A 21,686-nucleotide genomic window follows, 5' to 3' on the forward strand; every position below is an offset into this window, starting at 1 on the left:
GGTGTAAATGCGATGATAAGGCTAGGATTGTAGAACCGGTATGCTTGAATAGGATTGGGCTGACGACTGGGTAGTCGTCAAGTGCCCTGTGTATATGTGGAAACCTCGCTATCTTCGCTTCTAGTCTATGGGGTGTCTGTACTCCGGTGGTGTCTCTGTCTCTGCCCATTCGAGATCTATGTGCCCACCTGACTTCACCACCTCCTCGGTAACATCATTGCCGTTGATGACGAGCTGGCTTCCGAACTTGATCCACTCATCAGCTCCACGTATGCGAGCCCAATACTGCCCATTTCGCCGTCCACCCGCAATCTCCATTCCGCAGATAACCATATCCCACTTGTCCGCTGCTATGATGTGGATACCCTGCACGACTGTTCCCTCGTCGTAAGTACCTGCGCGCACCCGATTGACTGCAGAACGTCAGCTACTTGTCTCATATATGCGAAAAGATACGCACATCTGATTGTTCTGCGCGCGACGTGACGCTCAAGCTCAGCCTCGAGTTTCTCTCTGAGTGCGAGGAGCTTCGCGGTCTCTAAAATCATCTGGTAACCTGAGCGGATCGCGAAGAATAGGGTAAGCGCTATCGCCGAACCGAGCCAGGCGATTGGTTCGAAATTAAGGAGGGCTAACACAAGGCGTGTACATCTCGCAGGGAGATTGGTGATGAAGGTCCAGAAGTTGATGCATAGTAGTAGGATGCGAGCCAGAAACCTCAAGATGGCCATCACAAGAGCTTCCAGCATGGCGAAGGTGGTGGGTGTTACTGTTTCGGGTAGCCGTTGGGTTCTTTCGCTTTGCGCAGGAGAATGAGAGTTGGAGTACTTCTTGGTCGCGGTCGAAGAAGGTGAGAGCGATAGCGGGGACTAGCCAACGAGCACCGACCGTATGGTTTTCTTATTCACTTGAGCAAACAGTCTGGTGCGATTCCTTCGCGATCGAGCCATATTTATAGTACGAGTGTTGTAAGAGGTGGGCGTAGTGCAGCGGCGCCTGCAGGGTACTGCACGGATCGAGAGTTTCACTGATGAACTTGGGTGGACGTGTACCGGAAAATAAGAGGTGGGTGAATGTCTTTCTTAGTAAATACAAAGTCGGAGTGGAGCGCAATCAGATCAAGCGATGTGGTTAATACAAGGCTGCTGTGCCAATTCGTGATGTCTCGATGGTCAGTATCTCCGTGCTCTTCCTTCTTTGAACGCCCCAGGATCATTCAACAGCATACTGCGCACGTCATCCATGGTAAAGCCTTTGTGTCTCTCACAACAAGCCTCCATACATCGTAATATCTTTCTTGGCCATTCCACATATTTCGTCCATTCTCCATTTTCATCATCATCTATAGCTGCCATGATCAGAGCATTCCATTGAACAGTCGCTCTTGTAGGAGTTTTCAAAGCCATTTTTGGAGCAGCTATCGACGACAGGATGAATCGTACGGCGCAAAAGTGGGCCATGATGACGTTGCCGAGCTGATTTGTACGGTCAAACATGCGCATGAGTGCTTCGTGTGGCCAGGTTGAGAAGATCGTGAGGATGACCATCATAGCTGCAAAAGACCGGATGGGGTATGGAGCGCCAGGAAGAGGATCCGTAACATTCTCCCAGTCGATGTTGTCAAACACGAGCCCGAAGTCTTGTGGTAAGATCGGGTTAGCGAACGGAAAGAGACCCAACGGCGAGTCACGGGGTATTGGAAGTTCGTCAGTTTCGATTTCCAGGTCTGAGTGCAGCAGGAGTCGAAGTGTTTCGGTGAGCTGGCCAACAATGGCCTTCTCGATGGAATGTATACCAGTTCCATCCATTATGCTGGAAAGGGATTTCAAAGACAGTAGAGCCTCTTGTAAAAGTTCCTGGTCGACTTCAGGAAACTTGGTAAATGCGGTGTCCATAGCTATAGTGTCCAGGCCTTTCTGTGTAGAGAAAGGGCTCCGAAAGCCTTCGCCTATGATAAGCTGAGAGAGGAATGAGCATCCCCGCAAAGATAAAAAGTGTTCGAGAAAACCGTCACCTATGTAGCTTGACTGGAAGCACAGTAGGTAAGAAGTTGCTAACATGATATACGATTCCTCAGCCGTCGGGGGCCAATTAGCGAAGGCGTCCTCGAGGCCAACGATGGCTTTTTGTCGATGTTGGACTGCCAGGGCAGTCTGTGGATTTTCAACTTGAACGGCAAGATGTGATCCAGCAAGAGCCAGCATAGCATCCATGAGATATGGGTACTGCGAGGTCAGTGATGTTAGGTCTCTTGCACGGTGAGCCAGAGGTTGCACTCACTTTATGGCACGCTGCCGGAACATCTGTGACCCAAAGCTCTTCCCAGTCGTGCGGGATCCAAGGATGTGCTGAGACGAGATAGTGATGAAACAGCTGCATATCTTCTGAGCTGTAGATAGTAGGTGTGTCGGAGAGCTTAACAACTTGACGAGGACTTGACACTGCCGACTCGATGTAGTCACGCCGTGCATGCTTGAATACATCGGGATATCTGCAAACCACTAGAATAGTTGGTGAGATGTTGATCTTAGTTCGCAACGCCACACTTACGTCCGCGCTTGTCGCAGTTCGCGCATGAAGGCCATGTCTCTGGACACTAACACAGTTTAGTGATATGACGAGGCACTGGGAAGTGGATGCGGTACCTTGATCTTGCGTCGCTTGCACGGGATGCAGCCCAGACGACTTTTAGTGTGCCCGCGTCGCTGTCGTAACCCTGTCGGTGCGGGTGTGTCGCCGCTAGAGGCGGTGGTGCTGCTAGATGTGAGTTAGGTATATATTCGTGCATTGCGTGAGAAGCGTACGATTGGTCAGATCCGTTCACATTGTTTTCTTTTGGTCGTATGTGTTGCTTCGATACTCCTGCATGGTGTATCGTTTGCGGAACATCGTCAGGTGCTTTGGGATCGTTGGCAGGAACGCTGTTCCCAAGGAAGTCGCCTATGCTGTCCAACACAATGTAGCCATCAAACAAATCGTCCATGGCTGAGAGTATGTCAAGCTAAGAAATAGATATGATGATGCAATCTACAATTTTCCATGTCACCGGTGGTGTTGCCTGAATCAACCGGGATGATGCCAAGCCGTCAAGGTGTCATCGTTTGCTGGAGGCCTTGTAGTCGGGAAGTCGGCGTCAGCGGCGCTGGATCCGAGCATTACAAAGACAATTGACGCTAGAGGCCATGAACTCTGGGTGCGTGCATGTCTTCTCATACAAATGTATGTATGCATGAAGCGGAGGCATAAAGGAGCTTGAGACGTCGTCATCTTGACAGGGTACTGGTCCCGCATTTGCATCGCGGACGCAATGTCGCGTGAGAGAGTCGCGATGCCTTCAGCGAGTGCAATGGCAAGAATCTTGGGTCAATGTTACATTTTCCATGAGCAGAGTGAAAGTGGAATCTCGTGATGATTGGAAGTCGCTGTATGGATCCATGAATTATGGATGAGGTTGCTGTGGGTCGGCAAACGTGACGGGGCAGAAAGCGTTGGATGGGTTTCTCCCTTGTCCGCCCAGTCGGGTGGTTAGCCGCAAGTGACGTCTCCCCTTCACCAGCACCGCCGTTCTTCTTACCAACACCGTGGCAATCTCCACGCGGCGCCTCAGCATTCACCTCGCCATCTGCACGCAGCCTCGACTGGCTTACCAAGCGACTGCGACTCTTCCCATGTGCTGCCTAATAGTGGAGTGAGGAGCACGCCCCACCAGCCACGACCAAGCCCAACCAACGGCTGAGCACTCGAGCACGCCCAAACCTCCTCCAATTCCGCGCTCGAGGTCGCGAAGCACGCCGCAATGCCTTCAATTCTCTCCGACGAGGACAAGCAGACGGTCAAGCGCACCGTGCCCAAGTCGGCCAACAAGATCCACACCGTCGCCGTCGCCAAGTTGTACATCGCCTACCCGGACCGGCACCGATGGACCTACACGGGCCTGCAGGGCGCCGTCGTGCTGGCCAACGACCTGGTCGGCAACACCTTCTGGCTCAAGATGGTGGACATCTCGGTAGGTGCGAGGGACGCCGCAGCACAGAATGCACGACTGACGGATGCAGCCCCAAAGTCGCGGTGTCATCTGGGACCAGGAGATCTACGACACCTTCTCGTACAACCAGGACCGCGTCTTCTTCCACACCTTTGAGCTCGAGGACTGCCTCGCCGGCCTGTCTTTTGCCGACGAGAAGGAGGCCAAGACGTTCAAGAAGAAGCTCGACGACCGCGAAAAGAACGCCCACAAGAACACCAAGAACAAACCCTTCAGCGCATCTGCCGGTACCAGCGCGCCCTCAGCCAACGGAAAGAGCGGGGGCCATGGCCACGGCCTGCTGGGAAGGCTCACCGGACGTGACCGCCATTCTTCCTCACCTGGCCCGCCGCCAGCGTCCATTATTCCACCCGTCAGCGTCACATCGCCCGTGCAGAGCACCCACTCCAACGCCACAAGCGCGCGCAACTCTGCCATCGACACCACCGACCCATCATGGCAGCCGCTGCTGAAGGAATTGCTGGCCATGGGCATCACCGAGGACCAGATCGAAGAAAACGCCGATTTCATCAAGCTATACATTGAGCAGCGGAAGCAAGAGGAGAAGCTCAAGGACGAGAACAACCAGCGCAAGTCCAGAGCGCCCCCGCCTCCACCACCGAGTGCGCCTCCCATGGCCGCATCTCTCAGCCCTCAAAACACAGGTGGCTCCAAGCGAGGACCTCCGCCCGCGCCTCCGCCAGCGCGTAGAACAAGGACGGACGCAGCCCTCAATCGCAACTCTTCAGGAAGCCCTGCGCCGCCATCACCACCGCGCGAAGCTTCACCGTCTCCCGGGCCGCCCAAACCAGTATTCAGAGCGCCTCCACCACTTGCGGAAGCAGGAAAGTTCGCCAATCTACCTCCTGCACCACCAGGCAGATCGCGAGCCTCATCCAACGCAGCCAATCCAGGTCCTCCACCGCCGCCTCGCCCGCCCAAGACACCCGTACCCGACGAAGAGAGGCCAGTGGGAGGCAAGTTCGGTGTACCTCCACCCTTCACAGGTAACCGCGTACCCTCCGGCCCACCTCCACCACCCCCAAGCCGAGGGCCAGTTCCTCCACCGCCTCCCGCGAGAGACACGCCATCCGCGCCTCCTCCGCTCCCACCGAAGTCATCGGCAGCCCCGACACCACCGCCTGTCCACAACATACCACCGCCTCCTCCGCTACCGCCATCTTCATCTCGACCTACACCAGCACCTCCTTCGAGCGCGGCACCAGTTCCACCACCTCTACCCCCAACAAGCAATGTAGCACCGACACCACCACCACCGCCGCCGCCCATGCCGGGACGATCGATTCCTCCTCCTCCACCGATGCCCAACAGCTCAGCGCCTCCTCCACCCCCTATGCCAAGCACAGGCGCACCGCCGCCACCGCCAATGCCTCCTGGCTCTGTGCCTCCTCCGCCGCCGCCAATGCCTTCACGAAGCGCTGTGGCACCACCTCCACCTGGCCCACCGCCCCCACCGAGCGGCGGCGCGCCTCTGCCCAAACCAGCGCCAGGGCGAGACGGCTTGCTAGCGGATATTCGAGGAGGAGCGAGATTAAAAAAGGTTTCGGATACAGAGAAAAAGGACCGCAGTGCAGCGGCAGTTCCTGGTGCAGAACCTGCTGGAGGAGCTTCTGGAGGAGCCAGTGGCGCAGCCCAACCTGGAGATGCTGGCTTGGCTGGAGCACTGGCTAGTGCTCTTGCGGCAAGGAAGTCAAAAGTTAGTCACAGTGGTAAGTACAATCATTTTTGCTGGATTAGCAGTATACTGACGTGTTTACAGACGATGAGTCCGATAAAGATGATTGGTAAACATGTAGAATTCAGAACTAGCGACAAATCGACAAGCCAAGCCAACCACGACCTCGTCTCAACGCCGAGGCACCTGCGACACCCAGTCAGACGATATAAGGATGTGGAAAGAGTTATGAGAGCGTGTATCTGGGTGATCCACAGTGGCAGGATTGCCAAAATCAACCTCAGGAGAAGAGCCACATGGCTGATTGGTGTGAGAATGTTAGTTGATACCAAGAATGATAAAGTATATTCTTCGTCTTCAAAACCATCGTCTTCACCTCTTAGACACTGTCTCGTGCCCTATTAGCTTCCCTGCCTTCGCAAACCGAATCATCACATTCTTAATTCTCTTGACCTCATATCCACAAGCCGCCAACAGCGCAACCTCTAGACACACATCTGCCTTTAGCCTCCCCTCTTCCCCATATCTAGCGTAAAAATGTTCAGGCCGGCACATGTACTCTTGACAGCAGGTTGACAATGCTGCTGCGCTACACAATTGGTGCAGCTTATCCACCGCGTAGAAGTCCCATAACGGAGGTTCTTCCAGGCTTCCAATGTATTCATGAAACGGCGCGTTATGTAATCTGGACAGACTTTCGGCTACGCCGAGACAATTCAGGAGACGCGCAACTAGCTCTTGAGAGACGATGGGAAGATTTGTTGTATGACCTGTGTTCAAAATCGCAGAGGTGAAGAGGGTGGTATGCAGGCCAGATTTGCGTTGCGTATGAGACCACCAGAGGAGCAAGTAGGTAGATGATGTACGAGGGAAGTGCGCGAGTGTTATATTGGTGTTGAGAGAGTGTAGGACTTCTTTGTTGAATATCCCTGGTATAGGAATTAGTTGGCCCGACTGCGTTAGTGTCTGCGTGCAGAGCAAGGACTTACGGCATACAAGTCGCAGATCAAGTGCTGGTGTGAGCTCGTCGAACGGAGGCGTGTCTTCGTTTATGAGCTGTAAAATTGTGTAATCGATGATGATGCTCCATAATTCCGTGGGGAGGGCGACGATGCCTCCGAGTTGTGATGTAGGTATTGAGATAGGTGAGGCTTCCTGCTTCAAGTTATTTAGGGGCTTTCGAACGAGAGACTTTAGAAGCATGATAATGTTCATGGTAATGATTCTGAAAATTATTTTCACGAGTTAACCGAAGAGCCGCCGTCTACTTATTCTGAAGCTGTAGAAGGAGCGACGGGTAGCCACGCACGGACGCGTGTTCGATGGCTGGGAAATCAGGCACCAGGATTCGTTAACTCTGTATCATCGCACCCGCGAGTTGGTGAGCCCAGCATGCTCTTTTACCGCAATGTATCCTGATGGCAAAACTTTGGGTTCCAGGACTTTGTATGTTTTCCTGCAAGAACGGTATTATGTCAGCCCCGAGATCCCGATGTCAATCTTCAACGGGTTCATGGGTGGTCTTTGCGCCATATCCCCCGCCGTATACACCATTCGCCTAATTGAGAGAGCACGAAAAAAGGCGAGACTTGCGCAAGAGGCGAAAGAGAGATTGAGACAGATTCCGCAATCATGTCTCAATGGTGTCGAAGCTTTGCCGGTGGAGCTGTGGAGTCAGATCATTGGATATGTCTTGGACCCATACTTGCAGCACAAAGAGCGGCAATGTTATGACATGCGTAAGGTGCTAGAGATGCGGCTCGTGTGTCGTGAGTACAGGAATGCATTGACTGCAACGTCCAAGAACTGACTTTCAGACTAGATGCCTTTGATAAGGAAATACAGCGAGTGTTGCATCAGCACCTGACTCTATCTCAGCTGCCGTACCGTTCATTCATTACATATGACATACAGAAGCAATCAAGCTTGGATCGTTCCCTGCGCGATGCTATTCTCGCATCGGCGTTGTATCGCGAAACGCAGCTTTACTCTAGAGACGGCACAGCACATCTCATGGCATACCGTCTGAAGAACTGCGTCCTTGTCGCCCAGCATCTATCGGCCGACTACAGCATGCAGAACGAGCAGTTGCTGTACGGAAGGCTTTGCGCCGTTGCTTCCGCGTCGCGCTGTTGCTGGAACTACATCTTCACTCTCTGGTACATTGGAAGCCATGCGTTCATCGATGGTGTCGACGAGGATGGTGCATTTTCAAGGGAGAAGGATATTCTTTTAGAAGTTTCCTTGTTATTGGCTATTGGATATCAACTCGCAGACGTCAGGCGATGGATGCTGAGGCTGGGCAGATCGGGCATGCTGGTTGGCTATAGAGAACATGCTGTAAAGCGTCCTGACAGAGCGTTTGATGGTACGATTGATGTGTGCCGCTTTCCTGTCGGGGAGCAGGTGCTGCAAGTTGAAGATTTTGCCAGGACAGAAGAGGAATTGGAAAGTATAAGAGCGGCGGGAGAAGCGCTTGACCGGGAAGTCGATGATGAGCTCGAGGATCTAGAAAGACGATTCAATGTCTAGTTTTCGGAGGCTCTGCGGCTTTGCAGGCATGTGGAAGCGGGACCCAGCCACCGTAGCCGAAGCGTACCTGCCGCGCACATGTGCGGGATGATGCGGGGTAGCAAGTCAAGTAGATTGCGGGCAGACAGTCGCACACGAAATGAAGTCGCGACGGCAGCCGTGTAAGCGCAGTATTACCATCAAAGACATATGCAGTGAGAGAATATCATCGTGAAGCCTGTCGCGCTGTCGCTGCAAGACGTTTCCGTGCGGATGGCGGATATGTACTGCCTCGGTTGACGGCGGTCTATCCATCCTCCCGAATTCTGCGAGCCGAGCGATGCTCATGTCCTGAACTTCCTCAAAGACCTACAGTTCCCTCAAAAGCGCGAAGTACGACTGTCCCTTTTCTTCAAAGCTGCATTGACGTCGTCCGGCACGACAGACGCTAATCAACATGTCGGCCTTCAGTCGCAACCTGTGCAGCACCGCTTCACGAAACCTCCGATCACGGTCCAGCGTCGTATCGAGAGCCATAAGGCCAATTGCCCTGCGAACTGCTCCTTCCACCCCAATCACTTCGCGTACCGCAACCGCATCATCCTTCTCCACCATGACGGCCCTCAAGAGCTCCATGCCTCAGACGCTGAGCAAGCGCGAGTATGATCCTGAGATCAAGGACATGGCAAACTACATCCACAACACCCCCATCGACTCCGAGCTTGCGGTAAGCTAATTGCGCTCTCAGCGAGTATCGCGGCTAATCAAGCTTCATATAGTTCGACACCGCGCGCTGGGTGTTCGTTGACACGCTCGGTTGCGGTCTCGAGGGGCTGCAGTTCGAGCAGTGCAGGAAGATCCTGGGTCCCACTGTGGAAGGCACGACTGTCCCCAACGGCTGCAAGGTGCCCGGTACCAACTACCAGCTCGACCCCATAAACGGCGCCTTCAACATTGGTGCCATGATCCGATGGCTCGACTTCAACGACTGCTGGCTAGCTGCCGAGTGGGGCCACCCCTCCGACAACCTGGGAGCAATCCTCGCAACTGCCGACTGGATTACACGAACAAACAAGGCTGGAGGCAATCTCGGCAATGGCAAGATCTTCAAGGTCAGAGATGTCCTCGAGGCCATGATCAGGGCACACGAAATCCAGGGCTGCATGGCCCTGGAGAACTCCTTCAACAAGGTCGGCCTGGACCACGTCATTCTGGTCAAGTTGGCCTCCACAGCTGTCGTCTCCAAGATGATGGGTCTCAGCGAGGCTCAGACTCGGGATGCCATCTCGCAAGCGTTTGTCGATGGCCAGTCTATGCGTACTTACAGGCACTCGCCCAACACCATGTCGCGCAAGTCCTGGGCCGCTGGTGATGCTTGCCAGACCGCCGTCAACCTCGTGCTGAAGGTCATGAAGGGTGAGCAGGGTCTGCCTACAGTTCTCTCAGCTCCTACCTGGGGCTTCTACGACGTCAACTTTGGCGGCAAGCCCTTCCAGTTCCAGAGAGGCTACGGCAGCTACGTCATGGAGAACGTTCTCTTCAAGGTTTCTTATCCGGGTAAGACGACTCCTTCAGGTCAATGCTACTCGTGAGCCATTTACTAATTTGATCCAGCTGAGTTCCACTCACAGACTGCGGTCGAAGCGGCGCAGCGCCTGAACAAGAAGCTGGCTGCGATGGGTAAGAGCGCCAAAGACATTGAGGGTGTAGTGAACCGAACGCATGAAGCCTGCATTCGTATCATCGATAAGCAGTTCAAGCCTATGGAGAACTTTGCTGACCGTGATCACTGCGTTCAAGTAAGTCTCACCCTTCGTGGTTCGCCGGCTGTGCTGACATGATGGTAGTACATGGTCTCCACCATGTTTGTCTTCAACCGCCTTGAAGCCACTGACTACCCAGATGACAGCGAAGCTGCTACATCGGAACTCGTCGAGTCTCTCCGCCAGCGCATTAGCTGTGTAGAGGACCCGCAATTCACCAAGGATTACCACGACCCTGCGAAGCGCACCATCTCCAACGCCTTGACCGTAACGCTCAAGGACGGAACCGTGCTGGAGGAAGAGGTTGTCGAGGCTCCGCTTGGCCATCGGTTGCGTCGTGAGGAAGCAAAGCCCGAGATTCTTGCCAAGTTCAAGAGGCATCTCGGCCCGCACTACCCGTCGCAACACGTTGACAAGCTCGTCGCGTTAGCGCAGGACCCCAAGTCGCTCGATAACATGGACATCGACGAGTACGTCGATCTGTACGTGAAGAACTAGAAATCAAGATTAGCTAGATTGAGTGACTTCGCGTTGGGCGCGCCTCGGCATGGCTGACTATCGCGTTATCGCGTCGTCGCTAATGCAACTAGACGCGGTTGAGAGACCTCCCGAAATCGGGAACGTGCGCTTCCGCCTTATTACTGCTTTCTATATCCCTGTCTTTTTCACCAAAAGTTACTTCCAGCCGTCACACCGAGCCAGTGCATTGACCCCCTAGTATATTCTTGCAATATTCCACGTTCGTCGCGTGATCCTAGCCTGCCGACATATCTGTACGACCGTAATATCGGATGCGTTATGACGACGTCGTCACGGCCGAGAGAAGTCTCCGGATCGATATCGAGGCTGTGGGGTTGTCTTCCTAACCCAACGTTGAGCAGAAACTACCGACATAGGCCGTCCCGGGTTTCCTTGCCCTCCCCACGGGGAATCCCTCACGAGCTGAGCACGGAGTGGAGGCGCCGACCGCCAACTGGTTCAGCTGGGTAGCTATCTATCCGGGATCGACGGAAGCTGGTCTGGGACAATGTGCCATCATCGGGCTCGTCTGACTGTGATGCTTACGGACATTGGTACCGTATACTCCAGAGATGAATTGTGGATGGTGTCGCCGCAAGGTTTGATGATCCAGATGACACGACAGTGCGCCTCATGGCTGCTTCCCCAATAAGTACTTCTTGAGAGCACCCAGTCTAGCCTGTGCTCATTACCAATCTTTGTTCACTCGAACGCTCCTGCGTTGTTACCAATTTGGCCAACGTCACCTGTCAGTTGCCCTTGCCTTCCAAGGTTACCGTCCTCCCGCCTATCTCCTCGGACCCTGGTCTCGTTCCCACGTACCAGCAATATGTCACTCACACCGAAGAGCCCTCTTAGTAGCCATCGTAGCGATGATTCGCTCGATGATGCAGAAAAGGGCATGTACGATAGTACACTGGAGTTGACCGCACCTGGCTTTGTGTATATGGAGCCGAAGCGGTCGACATATACTGTTTCGTCATTGCTTCCCGCTTCCCCTGTTCACCAAGGCATAACACCATGCACAAGCGTACCGGAGCTCTCACTCTCACTGCCAAAGGGACGGAAACCTAGCGACGCTGCTGCACTGGACACTACCGTGAAGACACCAGCAGGAGCCAAACCTCAAAAGTCAAAGATCAGCCGGTGGATCCTCTTTGACCTCTGGTTCAATACATACAGGAAGTTCTTCGTATTCGTCGTCTCACTCAACCTCACGGGGATCATCTTGACGGCATGTGGTCGCTTCAAATATGGCGAGGAACACCTCGGTGCTTTGGTACTGGGAAACCTACTCTCCGCCATCTTGTTCAGAAACGAGCTATGGATGCGCTTCTTATACATGGTCGCCATATACGGACTAGGGGTATGTACTTCCCTTGTCTCTATCACGAGTCTTTCTGACCAGTCATCGTAGTGGGCACCAGTATGCGTGAAGCTGGCTGCAACATCCGTCCTGCAGCACGTCGGGGGAATACATTCTGGATGCGCATTGTCTGGGGCTGCGTAAGTAGACCTGCATACATCCATTGCAAATAGGACTAACAGAAAGCCCAGTTGGCTCATCTACAAGTGCGTCGACATCATCAAATATCGTGCCGTACAGCACCCTGCTGTGATCGCTAGCGGTATCATCACCAACGTCTTCATCATCATTTCGGTCCTGAGCGCCTTCCCTTGGGTTCGCAAGTGAGTAGTGCCAACGGACGTGTAACTCTGTGACACCATGCTTACGCCCTGGTCAGCACCTATCACAATGTTTTCGAGAAGCATCACCGTTTTGTTGGATGGCTAGGCCTCGCAGTATGCATCCCGATTGCGTTCTTCCGAGAATTCATACTAACGCTCGCTAGATGACATGGGTTTTCGTGGTCCTGGGCAACACCTACGACATCAAGCGTGGCGAGTGGAGGACCGACGCCCACAGCTTACTCAGTGCACAAGAGCTATGGTTCGCTGTCTTCATGACAGTATTGTAAGAGCGCTCATACTTCTATCAGCTTCTCCTACTGACCGGTTGTAGCATCCTCATCCCATGGGTCACCCTCAGAGAGGTGCCAGTCGAAGTCGAGATCCCCTCACCAAAAGTCGCTGTCCTCAAGTTCGAGCGCGGCATGCAGCAAGGTCTTCTAGGACGAATCAGCCGCACGTCCATCATGGAGTACCACGCTTTCGGCATCATCAGCGAGGGACGCAATGCTACTCATCACTACATGATTTGTGGTGTTCAAGGAGACTTCACCAAGAACCTTGTCGCTAATCCACCAAAGACCGTATGGACAAGACAGCTCAAGTTCGGTATGTTCTTGCATGATTCCACTTGCACCTCCGTTGCTAACACGATTACAGCCGGCGTCGGCCACGCCTCTGCAATGTTCAAACGCGGCATCCGTATCTGCACAGGTACTGGCATCGGCGCCGCCCTCTCAACCTGCATCCAATCTCCCAACTGGTTCCTCATCTGGATCGGCTCTGACCAAGAGCGCACATTCGGCCCCACCGTCACAGGTCTCATCCACAAGCACATCGAGCCCGAGCGCATGATCCTCTGGGACAGCAAGAAGCGGGGCGGCCGCCCGGACACAATGGAGTTGTTGAGAGATACATGGAAGAGGTTCGGCGCTGAGGCCATCTTCATTACGAGCAACAGCCAGGGCAACGATGAGATGATGCAGGGGTGTGCCAAGGAGGGTATGCATGCTTTCGGTACACTTTGGGATTTTTAGAGTTTCGACACGGGCTCAATCTTAGACGGAGACGGGTCGGTTCAACACAGTACAGAGATATGAGCTACAGATGTTGGTGAACATAGCGGCATTGCGCATCTTGCGGATGGAGTTTTGGGACTTTCTCTTAGAGGTGCATAGGGTAGACGAGTGGCATTTCTTGATTCACTTTCAAGTTAGTTGCATTGGAAGCAAAATAGTAAAAGAAGAAAACAGCATCATCACATCAACCTCAACCTTGGACCAATTTTGCATGTGACATCACCGTAATCCAATAACACAGTCAGCAAAACGAAATCCCATATCTCGGTGGTAATACGAAGTCTCAGATAACGATATCGACCACCTACCACACAGCCGGCTCACCAGCCGCCCCCAAAGTCCAGATCCCACAATCGCACCCACCATCCTCGCAAGTAGTACCTACCCACTACATCCCACACACACTACCACATACACGGCGCACGGTAGTCTTGGCCCCACATAGTCCATACCGTCCGATCGCCAAGATGCGCATTCCCTCACGTGGTAATAACAACCGGCTGATATAGGTACCTGAGCCGCGAAAACGGCGCTATTGGAGTATGCTCGCAATATATATTAAATTGGGGTGGGCTGTGCGTGGAAACACACTAGAACATTGTATATATGTACATCACATGCGATGCGCCCTTTCATCGTCGATGTGGGAAAAAAGAACGAGATTGTGGGTTCTGGTGGTGGAGATGGAGGTACAGGTGTCATGTACCTGAGGGCATTGTGGCGCTGCGTGGGGTTGGGCTGCGATGAGGGTTTTCGCTTGCAGATGGGATTGTGTTTTTCGGAGCGGGATTCCGTTAGTGAGACGAAGTGTGGATGTAGTAGTTGCGACGTCATAGTTTGAGTTTTGGTGTATTGGAAGGAAGGAACGGGGATATAGGGCGTTGCTTCACCCAAGAATACGTCTGACACGGGAGATCTTCAGGCATACGATGCTACGTTACAGAACGGAGACATTCGGCTCGGTGCGATGGTCCCGTTCAATAAGCAAAACTTAAGCTTTTCGTATACCCCAACAAGCATCGGTCTTACTCAGCAGGATGAAGGAAATCGGAGAACCAGGGTCTTGCTAGTGATGCTAATCTTATAAATAGCTCACGATACGAACATATACTTCCGGCCTTCCTCGCTGCTTATCCAATCTGTGGGATAGCCTAGTTCAGATAGTACTTTCTGGACAAGTTGGGTTGAATGGAACTTGAAGTGATGAGCGACTTCGACTGCCTTCGGCCCGTATCTCTTGAGCATTGAAGCCATGTCATTGACGTACGCATCTTCTGTTTAGCAATGTCAGCGCTATGCAAATAGAGCAGTAACACAAGGTACGAACGCTTGCTAGCAGTAGCAGGAGTGCTGGCTGAAGACGAAGGGCTGGCTGAAGACGAAGTGCTAGAACGAGAGCTTACTTACCTCCCAGATTGGTGTGAATCAAAATGCGATAGTCAAACTTGACTCCGTGTGCGACAAACAAATCCTTGATATCCCAGAAGCTGAATGGCAACGGAGGAGCCCTTCCTTTCCTGTCTGAGTACGCTATATGGACCTTCTTGAGGCGCAGACCGTTGGTTTGCAAGGGAAGTGCGCTGGAGAAGAGGCGATAAAAGCCTTCATGATATTTGTGGGATACTGTCGTAGATTTTATCCCCAACGACAATTCCTTTACGCCATGGGGTAGTACATCCCGAATCCGAGAGTACTGCCAGTCTCCCTCGCCGGTATAATCCATTGAGGGCCTACCGAGCAGTATTTGAAACGACGTGGTGAGCTTCTCCAGAGCATATAATCGGTGGAATCCATCGATGCGTGCGTGGTTCAGATCAGGGGCATCTCGTGGGTCGCGGTGTGTAAAGTCGAGGCGCAGGATGCGTAGCTTGTCTTGCTGCTGCTCGAGACCAGACATGATCTCCGGCAAGCCGCGTAACGAATCATTACTCGAGTCCCGCACATACTCAAATCTTGATAGTTCTTTGCAGGACATGATCATGAGCTTCGTATGTATAGCCGAAATCTTGACTCTGTGGAGTATGAGGGTGGATACCGATGAGGACCTCTCCTGAATTGGCCAATCTTCTCCTTCTAACATCGACCACACCCCTGCTTTCACGCTTAGACGAAGTTTTCGAAGACTTGGTAAAGCAAAGAGGCATGCCACAGTTGAACTGTAGCAAGCGCCATTCTGCATATTTATATCGATAGCCCGGAGCTCGTTGTAGATTGGGTTGTTGACACTCTTGATGAGATTTCGTTGCGCAACCTGGATGATAGGATAAAGCCATATGGGGGCATCGCCGAGGAACCCGCCAAAGCGCGATGTTGCATGAAGGGCGTCCATGATGAACTCTCGTAGATTGGGCGAGTTGGCAACAACCAACGCGAGCTCAACCGCAGCCGGTTGTCCCTCGAGTGCCTCCGCAAGAATATGCCGTACATCATCTGGCCAGCCTCGTTGGGTCATCAAGGCTGACTCGAGCGCCTCTTTTGGTGGTCCTTCGTAAAGTGGCCTTCCATCGATCTCAGCATCGCTCAACACTTTGATGTGCCTGCAATCTGGATATGTATGATGATAAGGCCCAGGCCGAGCTCCCTGTGCGAAAGGTCCGAATGGATGGCGGAACTCCCATACGAACTTCTGACGCAGGATATCTCTTGCGACGTGGGACAAGGTGCGACAGGTGCGTACTAAAGAATAGAGAGTTGCGTAGGTCGTCGAAAGGCTGTATTTGCGATCACGCGCATGCAGCCTAGCTTGCCTGCGCTGGCCGTCAAACAAGTGATCGAAGATGAGAGTGAGGATTTCATTTGGAAGGTCGGGAAGCGATGGACGACTTACAATGGCCTCGGTGGACATGCTGTCGATTGACTCGCAGTGATTGTACATGCGCAGAGGTTTGCAATATGCGGGTATAAAGGTTGGGAAGCTGTCTCCAAGCAAACAAATAGGAGAATACTGTGTGGTTGAAACTCTTGGCACATGCATGCACCCTCCCGGGTGACAACGTGTAGTCGTCAGGATGGTGCATCGTGCATCGAAAAAGCGATGAATATTTTCGTTTGTGCTACAACACACATGACGTATCCTATGTCTGCTCAAAATGACCCATCAGCAAATGCATCTGCATCTTCGGAGAATGGAATACAGTGTATTGCCAAAGACCAAGACTGATCGTAACCAGACCGTATGGCCGGCCTGTTCCACAAAGGATTGGGTCACACGGGAACTGAGTCTGATTGGCATCATCCAATGCTTGCAGCCGCTCATGGCCATCGCATTTCCTTATCGCGTCTTTTTATCCGGTCCAGCTGTCCCTCTCAGCTTGTTCAGCTTGAACGTCCTGGTGAAGTAAAGATCAAGCGCCGCAGTCGGTAGGTATGTCCACGCGAACCACACGACCCAGCTCATCTTGCCCTCCCATATCCATCTTGTCTTGGAGAGTATGCCGTCTCCAGCGAGCACCTGCCTCACGCAGCTGCTTGCGTATTGCTTGGTATCCATGCCCAATTCTTGGCTGTGTTTCAATCTTCGCTCGTACTCGGCAGCAAGTGGTTGCATGTAGGAGCCCGGTGGCAGAGTCCGGTGTGTTCGCGCAATGTTCGATGTGACGCCGCCAGTTACGACGTTGATGACGCGTACGCCTAGCGGAGCGAGTTCGACGCGTAGGGTGTCGGAGTAAGCGTGCAGTGCGGCCTTGGAGGCATTGTATGGTGCACCCCACACATAAGGCATGATGCCAGCTAATGACCCTGTCTGTACGATTGTACCCTTTGCTTCGACCACAAGAGGGGTAAAGGTCTTGCACATCTCCATGACAGAGAAGACGTTGACCTGGAAAAGTTCCTGCAGCTCATCCTCATCGTAGTCCAGCGCCGGTACAACGTAGTTTCGTCCGGCATTATTGTACAGTATGTCAAGTTTCCCTCCCGTGATCTCAGTGACGCGTTGGTGGAGTGCGCGAATGGATTCCTTGTGGGGGAGTTCGAGGGGTAGATATGTGATGTTGGCGTGCGGCGAGGTGTATTTGGACGGATCGCGAACGGTACCCAGGACTTGGAAGCCTATATACGCCGATTAGCGACCAAGGATCGTGAAGACAAGATGTTATGCTGACCTCGCTCGGCGAACTCCAGCGCGAGATAGTGCCCAATGCCGCCGGGCGTACATCTACTCGCGTCAGTTGGAGCTGGAAAGAGCTAAGCCTACGACTGTCGCGGCTTGTAGCAGTACTTACCCCGTGACCAAAGCGAATTGCGTTCTCCTTCCCTCGGCCATTGTGTGTTGACAGATGCTAATGTGTTGATGGCTGCAGACGTCACAGCTCACGATGCGCATTATTCAGATCCGCGCCTCGGTTGTTCCTGCCACTAGCGCGTCGACGTCACACACGCCCTGTCCGTATCTTGAACCCCCCAACTGACCTATCATGTCATCGACTACCACAATGCCTGACTAGCATTTGTTCCCGAGCGTTCCATTAGGACATGGAGCTTAGCTGATGATGTTCCTTTTTGGATTCTGTTTTCTGTTTCCTTTCCTCCACTCTTGCTCTTGCATCCTCATCGATTGATTGCCGTTGCGACCGCGGATCCGCTTCCGAAGTAACCTATATCGTAAATTTGAGATATCATGACAGCATCACAATGGCTGGGCGAGCATATTCCGACGCTTCTTCGTCCGTCCATATTGCTTTTCATAGCAGCATATCGTGAGTAGCATTGCGACTATCATTTAGGGTACCCGAACTGACTTATACATAGACTTCGTAATGACCATGTTTGAAGTCGTGTTCTATGACTGGCGTCCTTTTTCGCTCTTCAACATTACCAAACTCCGTTTCAAGGCCTTCGCCCGCCTCTGGAAGAACAACGGCGAAGCAATGTCTGCAGAAATGCCCGGCCCTACATTCTCGCTTTTGTCCCAGTGCAAAGGCGTAGTCCTCGACATCGGCCCTGGATCCGGAGAGATGCTTTCACGTTTTAACCCGGATATTATCACTGCTGTGTACGGGGCTGAGCCTGCCGAAGACTTGCATCCAGGGTTGATGAAGAACGCGGAGAAGAGAGGGTTTGGTAGCAAGTTCCACGCCATGGTCTGTGGCGCGGAGCCGGAGAGTCTAATCCCAGCATTGCACAAGAGCGGGATCCTAGATGTTAGTGGAAAAGGCGGGTTGGCATCTGATGGTGTATTCGATGAGATCTGCTGCACTCGCGTGCTTTGTGGTGTTCCCCACCCAGAGCAGACTATCAAGGGACTCTACAACCTTCTCAAGCCTGGCGGTCGGATGGTGATCTGCGAGCACGTAGCGAATCCCTGGAGAACCGAAGGCAGAGTTGCTGCGCGCTTCATGCAACTGGTGTATACGATCCTTGGATGGCCATTCTTCTTGGGTGGGTGTGAGCTTCAGAGGCATACGCTAGACTTCTTGAGGGACGCAGGTGAATGGGACAAGTTTGATCTCAAGTACTATAGTCCCCAAGATTGTGTACCGTTCATCGTTGGAGAGCTGATCAAGAAGAATGGCTCGTTGGACAAGAGCTACGCTGAGGCTGTCAAAGAGTAGAAGGAGGGTCAAGACGTAATGCGGTAGTTGTACAATGACTGTAGATAGAATGCGGCCGGACCTAGTACAGAGCAAGCCTGCGTGGAACTTGCAGATATGGCTTCGCTTGGAGGTAATTAAGTAACTAAGATTCATACTGTTGTATATGTGTAGTAAAGCAACGCTCAAAAAACGTTCATGTTCATTTCTTCATGGTATTACCGTTTACACCCTGACTCATGACATGATCATGCTACCAGAGACCAACAACACAGAAGCGACAGCCCATCGTGGCCAATACATCTTTCCTGAGGCAGCATTTGCAGTCTGCTCTGGCGCTGTAGCAGCTGCCGTTGGAGAACCCGTTCCCTCCGCGCTGGACAAAACAATTGTTGATACAGTAGCCGGGGTTTCTGCGGCTGAAGATGGAGGACTGCCGCTCGAGGGGGCGACTGAGTTCGCTGGCCTACCCGATGCTGCTGAGGTAGGGGTAGGGGTCGCAGCTGAAGAAGGCGAGTTCGCATCATCCGTGGGTGTAGCACTCGCGGCCGCACTTGACCCACCAGTAGCAGTAGACACTCTGACTGTCGTGCTACTCGCTGGTCTCGGTGTTGGCAGGCTACTAGGCAACGCTTCTGCACTGCCACCTGCACAATCTGCCTGACCACCAAGCTTCACAACCATCCCTACTCCAGCCATCGCGTCCCCTAACCCATTGTCATCTTGGAATTTCGTGATATTAAAGGCCTCGTCGTCTCCTGGCAATTGCAGATCCGTAATCTCTTTCCGTCCTGGGTTCGTGTACATCAGGAAACTGTACTGTCGGTCGTCTCCTTTCTCGCCGACGGAGCCAGGAGCAACGTAATCCAGAACAGCAGGTGAATCAGTTTCTATGTTGGTGATGTCGAAGTTGTTTTTGAAGTTCGCCCGAGCGTAGTGGAGTTTTCGAGCATTTGGACATGTGCTATCGACCATGATGATCGTGTACAGGGTGCCGGGGGAGATGCCACTGCTATCGCCAAGAGCGAATGTGGGCTCCTTTGCTACAGCTACACGATGTTAGATTTTATAGCTCAGGTTGAGCTAAAAGACTAACCATCTTTCTCGAACACGGTCCCATCCTTGAAGCCATTAATTGCTTCGCCTGTAAAAGAGACCTGTACTTCGTCTCCGCCTGAACGGAAGCCTGATCTTAAGTCTTCGGGTATGATGGTGTCGTCTTGCGCTGCGACAAATGCTGCGAAAGCAGCAATCAAGGTTGCATGTTTGAGGAAGCGAATAGCCATACTGTGTAGATTTGAGAGAATGCTAGGTGGAAATGATTAGGGTTGAGCGCGCTTAATCGATGGTGTTATACTCCCTCTCAAATTACAATGCAGCCCCAGGATATATATCCCCTCCACCATGTTTGCATACTCTGTACTCCAACGGCGATGTTCACGCCGCGTAGTCCTCCCCACACAGTCCACTGCGCCCCAAACCCCGGAAGACCGTTGTGTCCGGCAGACGCCGGTGGAAATAGACCTTGGCATCTGAATACTGCTTGATCTCCAGACGATAAGCGCACGATCGCACCAATTTGGGTGGTTTGTTGGCGCCCGGCTGTGCTTGTCAGCTGTTTTGGTTTCATCTCGTTTCGGCAATCAGGCAGCCGGGCGCTTCTGACAAACGATCGGCTTTACTGAGATTCGCGCATCGGCGGCACACCCTTGGTTGCCTTTGAGTTGCGACAAGTAGGCGAGACGGTACTGTGCCTGAGATGTTGTTGCGAAACTCAGGTGTCACTGCCGAGCCCTTCGTGCCCTTGAACCGCGCGTTCCAACTTAGAGACTCCACGAGAACTACTCTCAGACTGACAGATTTTCATACAACCGCATTTTTCAGTATGAGAGGATTCAATGCTCAGTCTTTCAACAGTTTGAAGTGTGCTAGCATCAGCGGGAGGACTCGGCTGTACACGGCGCGACAACGAGACTTGGGTGTAGAATACAGTTGTCGCATCTGTGTGCTACAAACCCTCATAACTACTTGATCAGAAGCCGGCGACGACGATGCAGTACTTCGAGAATCAAATGGAATGCTCTGTCTCGGTGTCTCAGGCCTCTCGCACCGGAGGCAGGGTTGTTCCGGTGCCGCACCACGCCAAGACCCCGGTTTAGCGATTTTTGGCGCCCCACACCACTTTGAAGGTCATCGAATTCAACACCCAGACGCTTCCACACTCGTCAACTCATCACAACCGCCAAAATGACGAAGCGCACAAAGAAGGTCGGCATCACCGGAAAGTACGGTACCCGTTACGGTGCCTCGCTCCGTAAGCAGTAAGTATTCCCTCGCCGCAATCGCAGAGCCAGGGACAGCTATACTGACAATATCTAGGGTCAAGAAGATGGAGGTGCGCAATCCCACACGACCCGTATAGCCTCAGTAGAACGAGTCACTCACCTTCGATAGATCACACAACACGCCCGCTACGTCTGCCAATTCTGCGGAAAGAACTCTGTCAAGCGTGAGGCCGTCGGTATCTGGAACTGCAGGTCTTGCCGCAAGACCACCGCTGGAGGAGCCTACACCGTCTCGTAAGACTCCCCACACACTATCGCACCCATTTGCTGTTGCGCAAAGACCGGCCGCAGAATATATCAGGACAGCGCTAACCGCTACCCACAGTACTCCCGCTGCTGCCGCCACCAGGTCAACGATCCGTCGTCTCCGAGAGATTGCTGAGGTTTAAGGGAACATTGAGCATTGGGTGGAGTTCTTCGAGGTTTTCTCTGCATCGGCAGCCATGGTCCGATGAAAGGCTCATCGCAGCAATCGGATGCTGGTCTCACAACGACCAGGGGTTCATCAGGGAATCATACAAAACAATGG

The 21,686-nt window shown here is 52.9% G+C and overlaps 8 protein-coding genes across 8 annotated transcripts; 5 read left to right on the forward strand and 3 right to left on the reverse strand.

Moving 5' to 3' along the window:
- Window positions 1–120: 120 nt before the first annotated feature.
- On the reverse strand, window positions 121–2,788 carry J4E83_010264 (uncharacterized protein; the record flags this gene model as incomplete). The annotated part of the gene is made up of 6 exons (XM_049337146.1): window positions 121–413; window positions 461–769; window positions 1,283–2,225; window positions 2,281–2,491; window positions 2,551–2,589; window positions 2,646–2,788. 6 exons carry the CDS (start codon window positions 2,786–2,788, stop codon window positions 121–123), a joined length of 1,938 nt encoding a protein of 645 aa, XP_049183694.1.
- Window positions 2,789–3,796: 1,008 nt separating this feature from the next.
- J4E83_010265 (uncharacterized protein) lies at window positions 3,797–5,833 on the forward strand (the record flags this gene model as incomplete). Its single annotated transcript, XM_049337147.1, has 3 exons — window positions 3,797–4,006; window positions 4,056–5,754; window positions 5,805–5,833. 3 exons carry the CDS (start codon window positions 3,797–3,799, stop codon window positions 5,831–5,833), a joined length of 1,938 nt encoding a protein of 645 aa, XP_049183695.1.
- Window positions 5,834–8,844: 3,011 nt separating this feature from the next.
- Window positions 8,845–10,492, forward strand: PDH1 (ATP-binding cassette transporter CGR1; the record flags this gene model as incomplete). Its single annotated transcript, XM_049337148.1, has 4 exons — window positions 8,845–8,958; window positions 9,011–9,788; window positions 9,846–10,030; window positions 10,079–10,492. 4 exons carry the CDS (start codon window positions 8,845–8,847, stop codon window positions 10,490–10,492), a joined length of 1,491 nt encoding a protein of 496 aa, XP_049183696.1.
- Window positions 10,493–11,342: 850 nt separating this feature from the next.
- J4E83_010267 (uncharacterized protein) lies at window positions 11,343–13,239 on the forward strand (the record flags this gene model as incomplete). Its single annotated transcript, XM_049337149.1, has 7 exons — window positions 11,343–11,879; window positions 11,931–12,019; window positions 12,071–12,202; window positions 12,259–12,316; window positions 12,367–12,488; window positions 12,537–12,811; window positions 12,863–13,239. 7 exons carry the CDS (start codon window positions 11,343–11,345, stop codon window positions 13,237–13,239), a joined length of 1,590 nt encoding a protein of 529 aa, XP_049183697.1.
- Window positions 13,240–16,552: 3,313 nt separating this feature from the next.
- J4E83_010268 (uncharacterized protein) lies at window positions 16,553–17,545 on the reverse strand (the record flags this gene model as incomplete). The annotated part of the gene is made up of 3 exons (XM_049337150.1): window positions 16,553–17,331; window positions 17,385–17,437; window positions 17,505–17,545. The coding sequence occupies 3 exons, from the start codon at window positions 17,543–17,545 to the stop codon at window positions 16,553–16,555; spliced, it is 873 nt and encodes a 290-aa protein (XP_049183698.1).
- A 499-nt stretch (window positions 17,546–18,044) lies between these two features.
- On the forward strand, window positions 18,045–18,833 carry J4E83_010269 (uncharacterized protein; the record flags this gene model as incomplete). The annotated part of the gene is made up of 1 exon (XM_049337151.1): window positions 18,045–18,833. The coding sequence occupies one exon, from the start codon at window positions 18,045–18,047 to the stop codon at window positions 18,831–18,833; it is 789 nt and encodes a 262-aa protein (XP_049183699.1).
- A 216-nt stretch (window positions 18,834–19,049) lies between these two features.
- Window positions 19,050–20,098, reverse strand: J4E83_010270 (uncharacterized protein; the record flags this gene model as incomplete). The annotated part of the gene is made up of 2 exons (XM_049337152.1): window positions 19,050–19,861; window positions 19,909–20,098. The coding sequence occupies 2 exons, from the start codon at window positions 20,096–20,098 to the stop codon at window positions 19,050–19,052; spliced, it is 1,002 nt and encodes a 333-aa protein (XP_049183700.1).
- A 961-nt stretch (window positions 20,099–21,059) lies between these two features.
- Window positions 21,060–21,546, forward strand: RPL43 (60S ribosomal protein L43; the record flags this gene model as incomplete). Its single annotated transcript, XM_049337153.1, has 4 exons — window positions 21,060–21,133; window positions 21,192–21,207; window positions 21,267–21,391; window positions 21,483–21,546. The coding sequence occupies 4 exons, from the start codon at window positions 21,060–21,062 to the stop codon at window positions 21,544–21,546; spliced, it is 279 nt and encodes a 92-aa protein (XP_049183701.1).
- Window positions 21,547–21,686: the final 140 nt, after the last annotated feature.

The sequence above is a fragment of the Alternaria metachromatica genome, assembly GCF_023757995.1.
Source record: "Alternaria metachromatica strain BMP 0045 chromosome Unknown scaffold_43, whole genome shotgun sequence".
NCBI lineage: Eukaryota > Fungi > Ascomycota > Dothideomycetes > Pleosporales > Pleosporaceae > Alternaria > Alternaria metachromatica.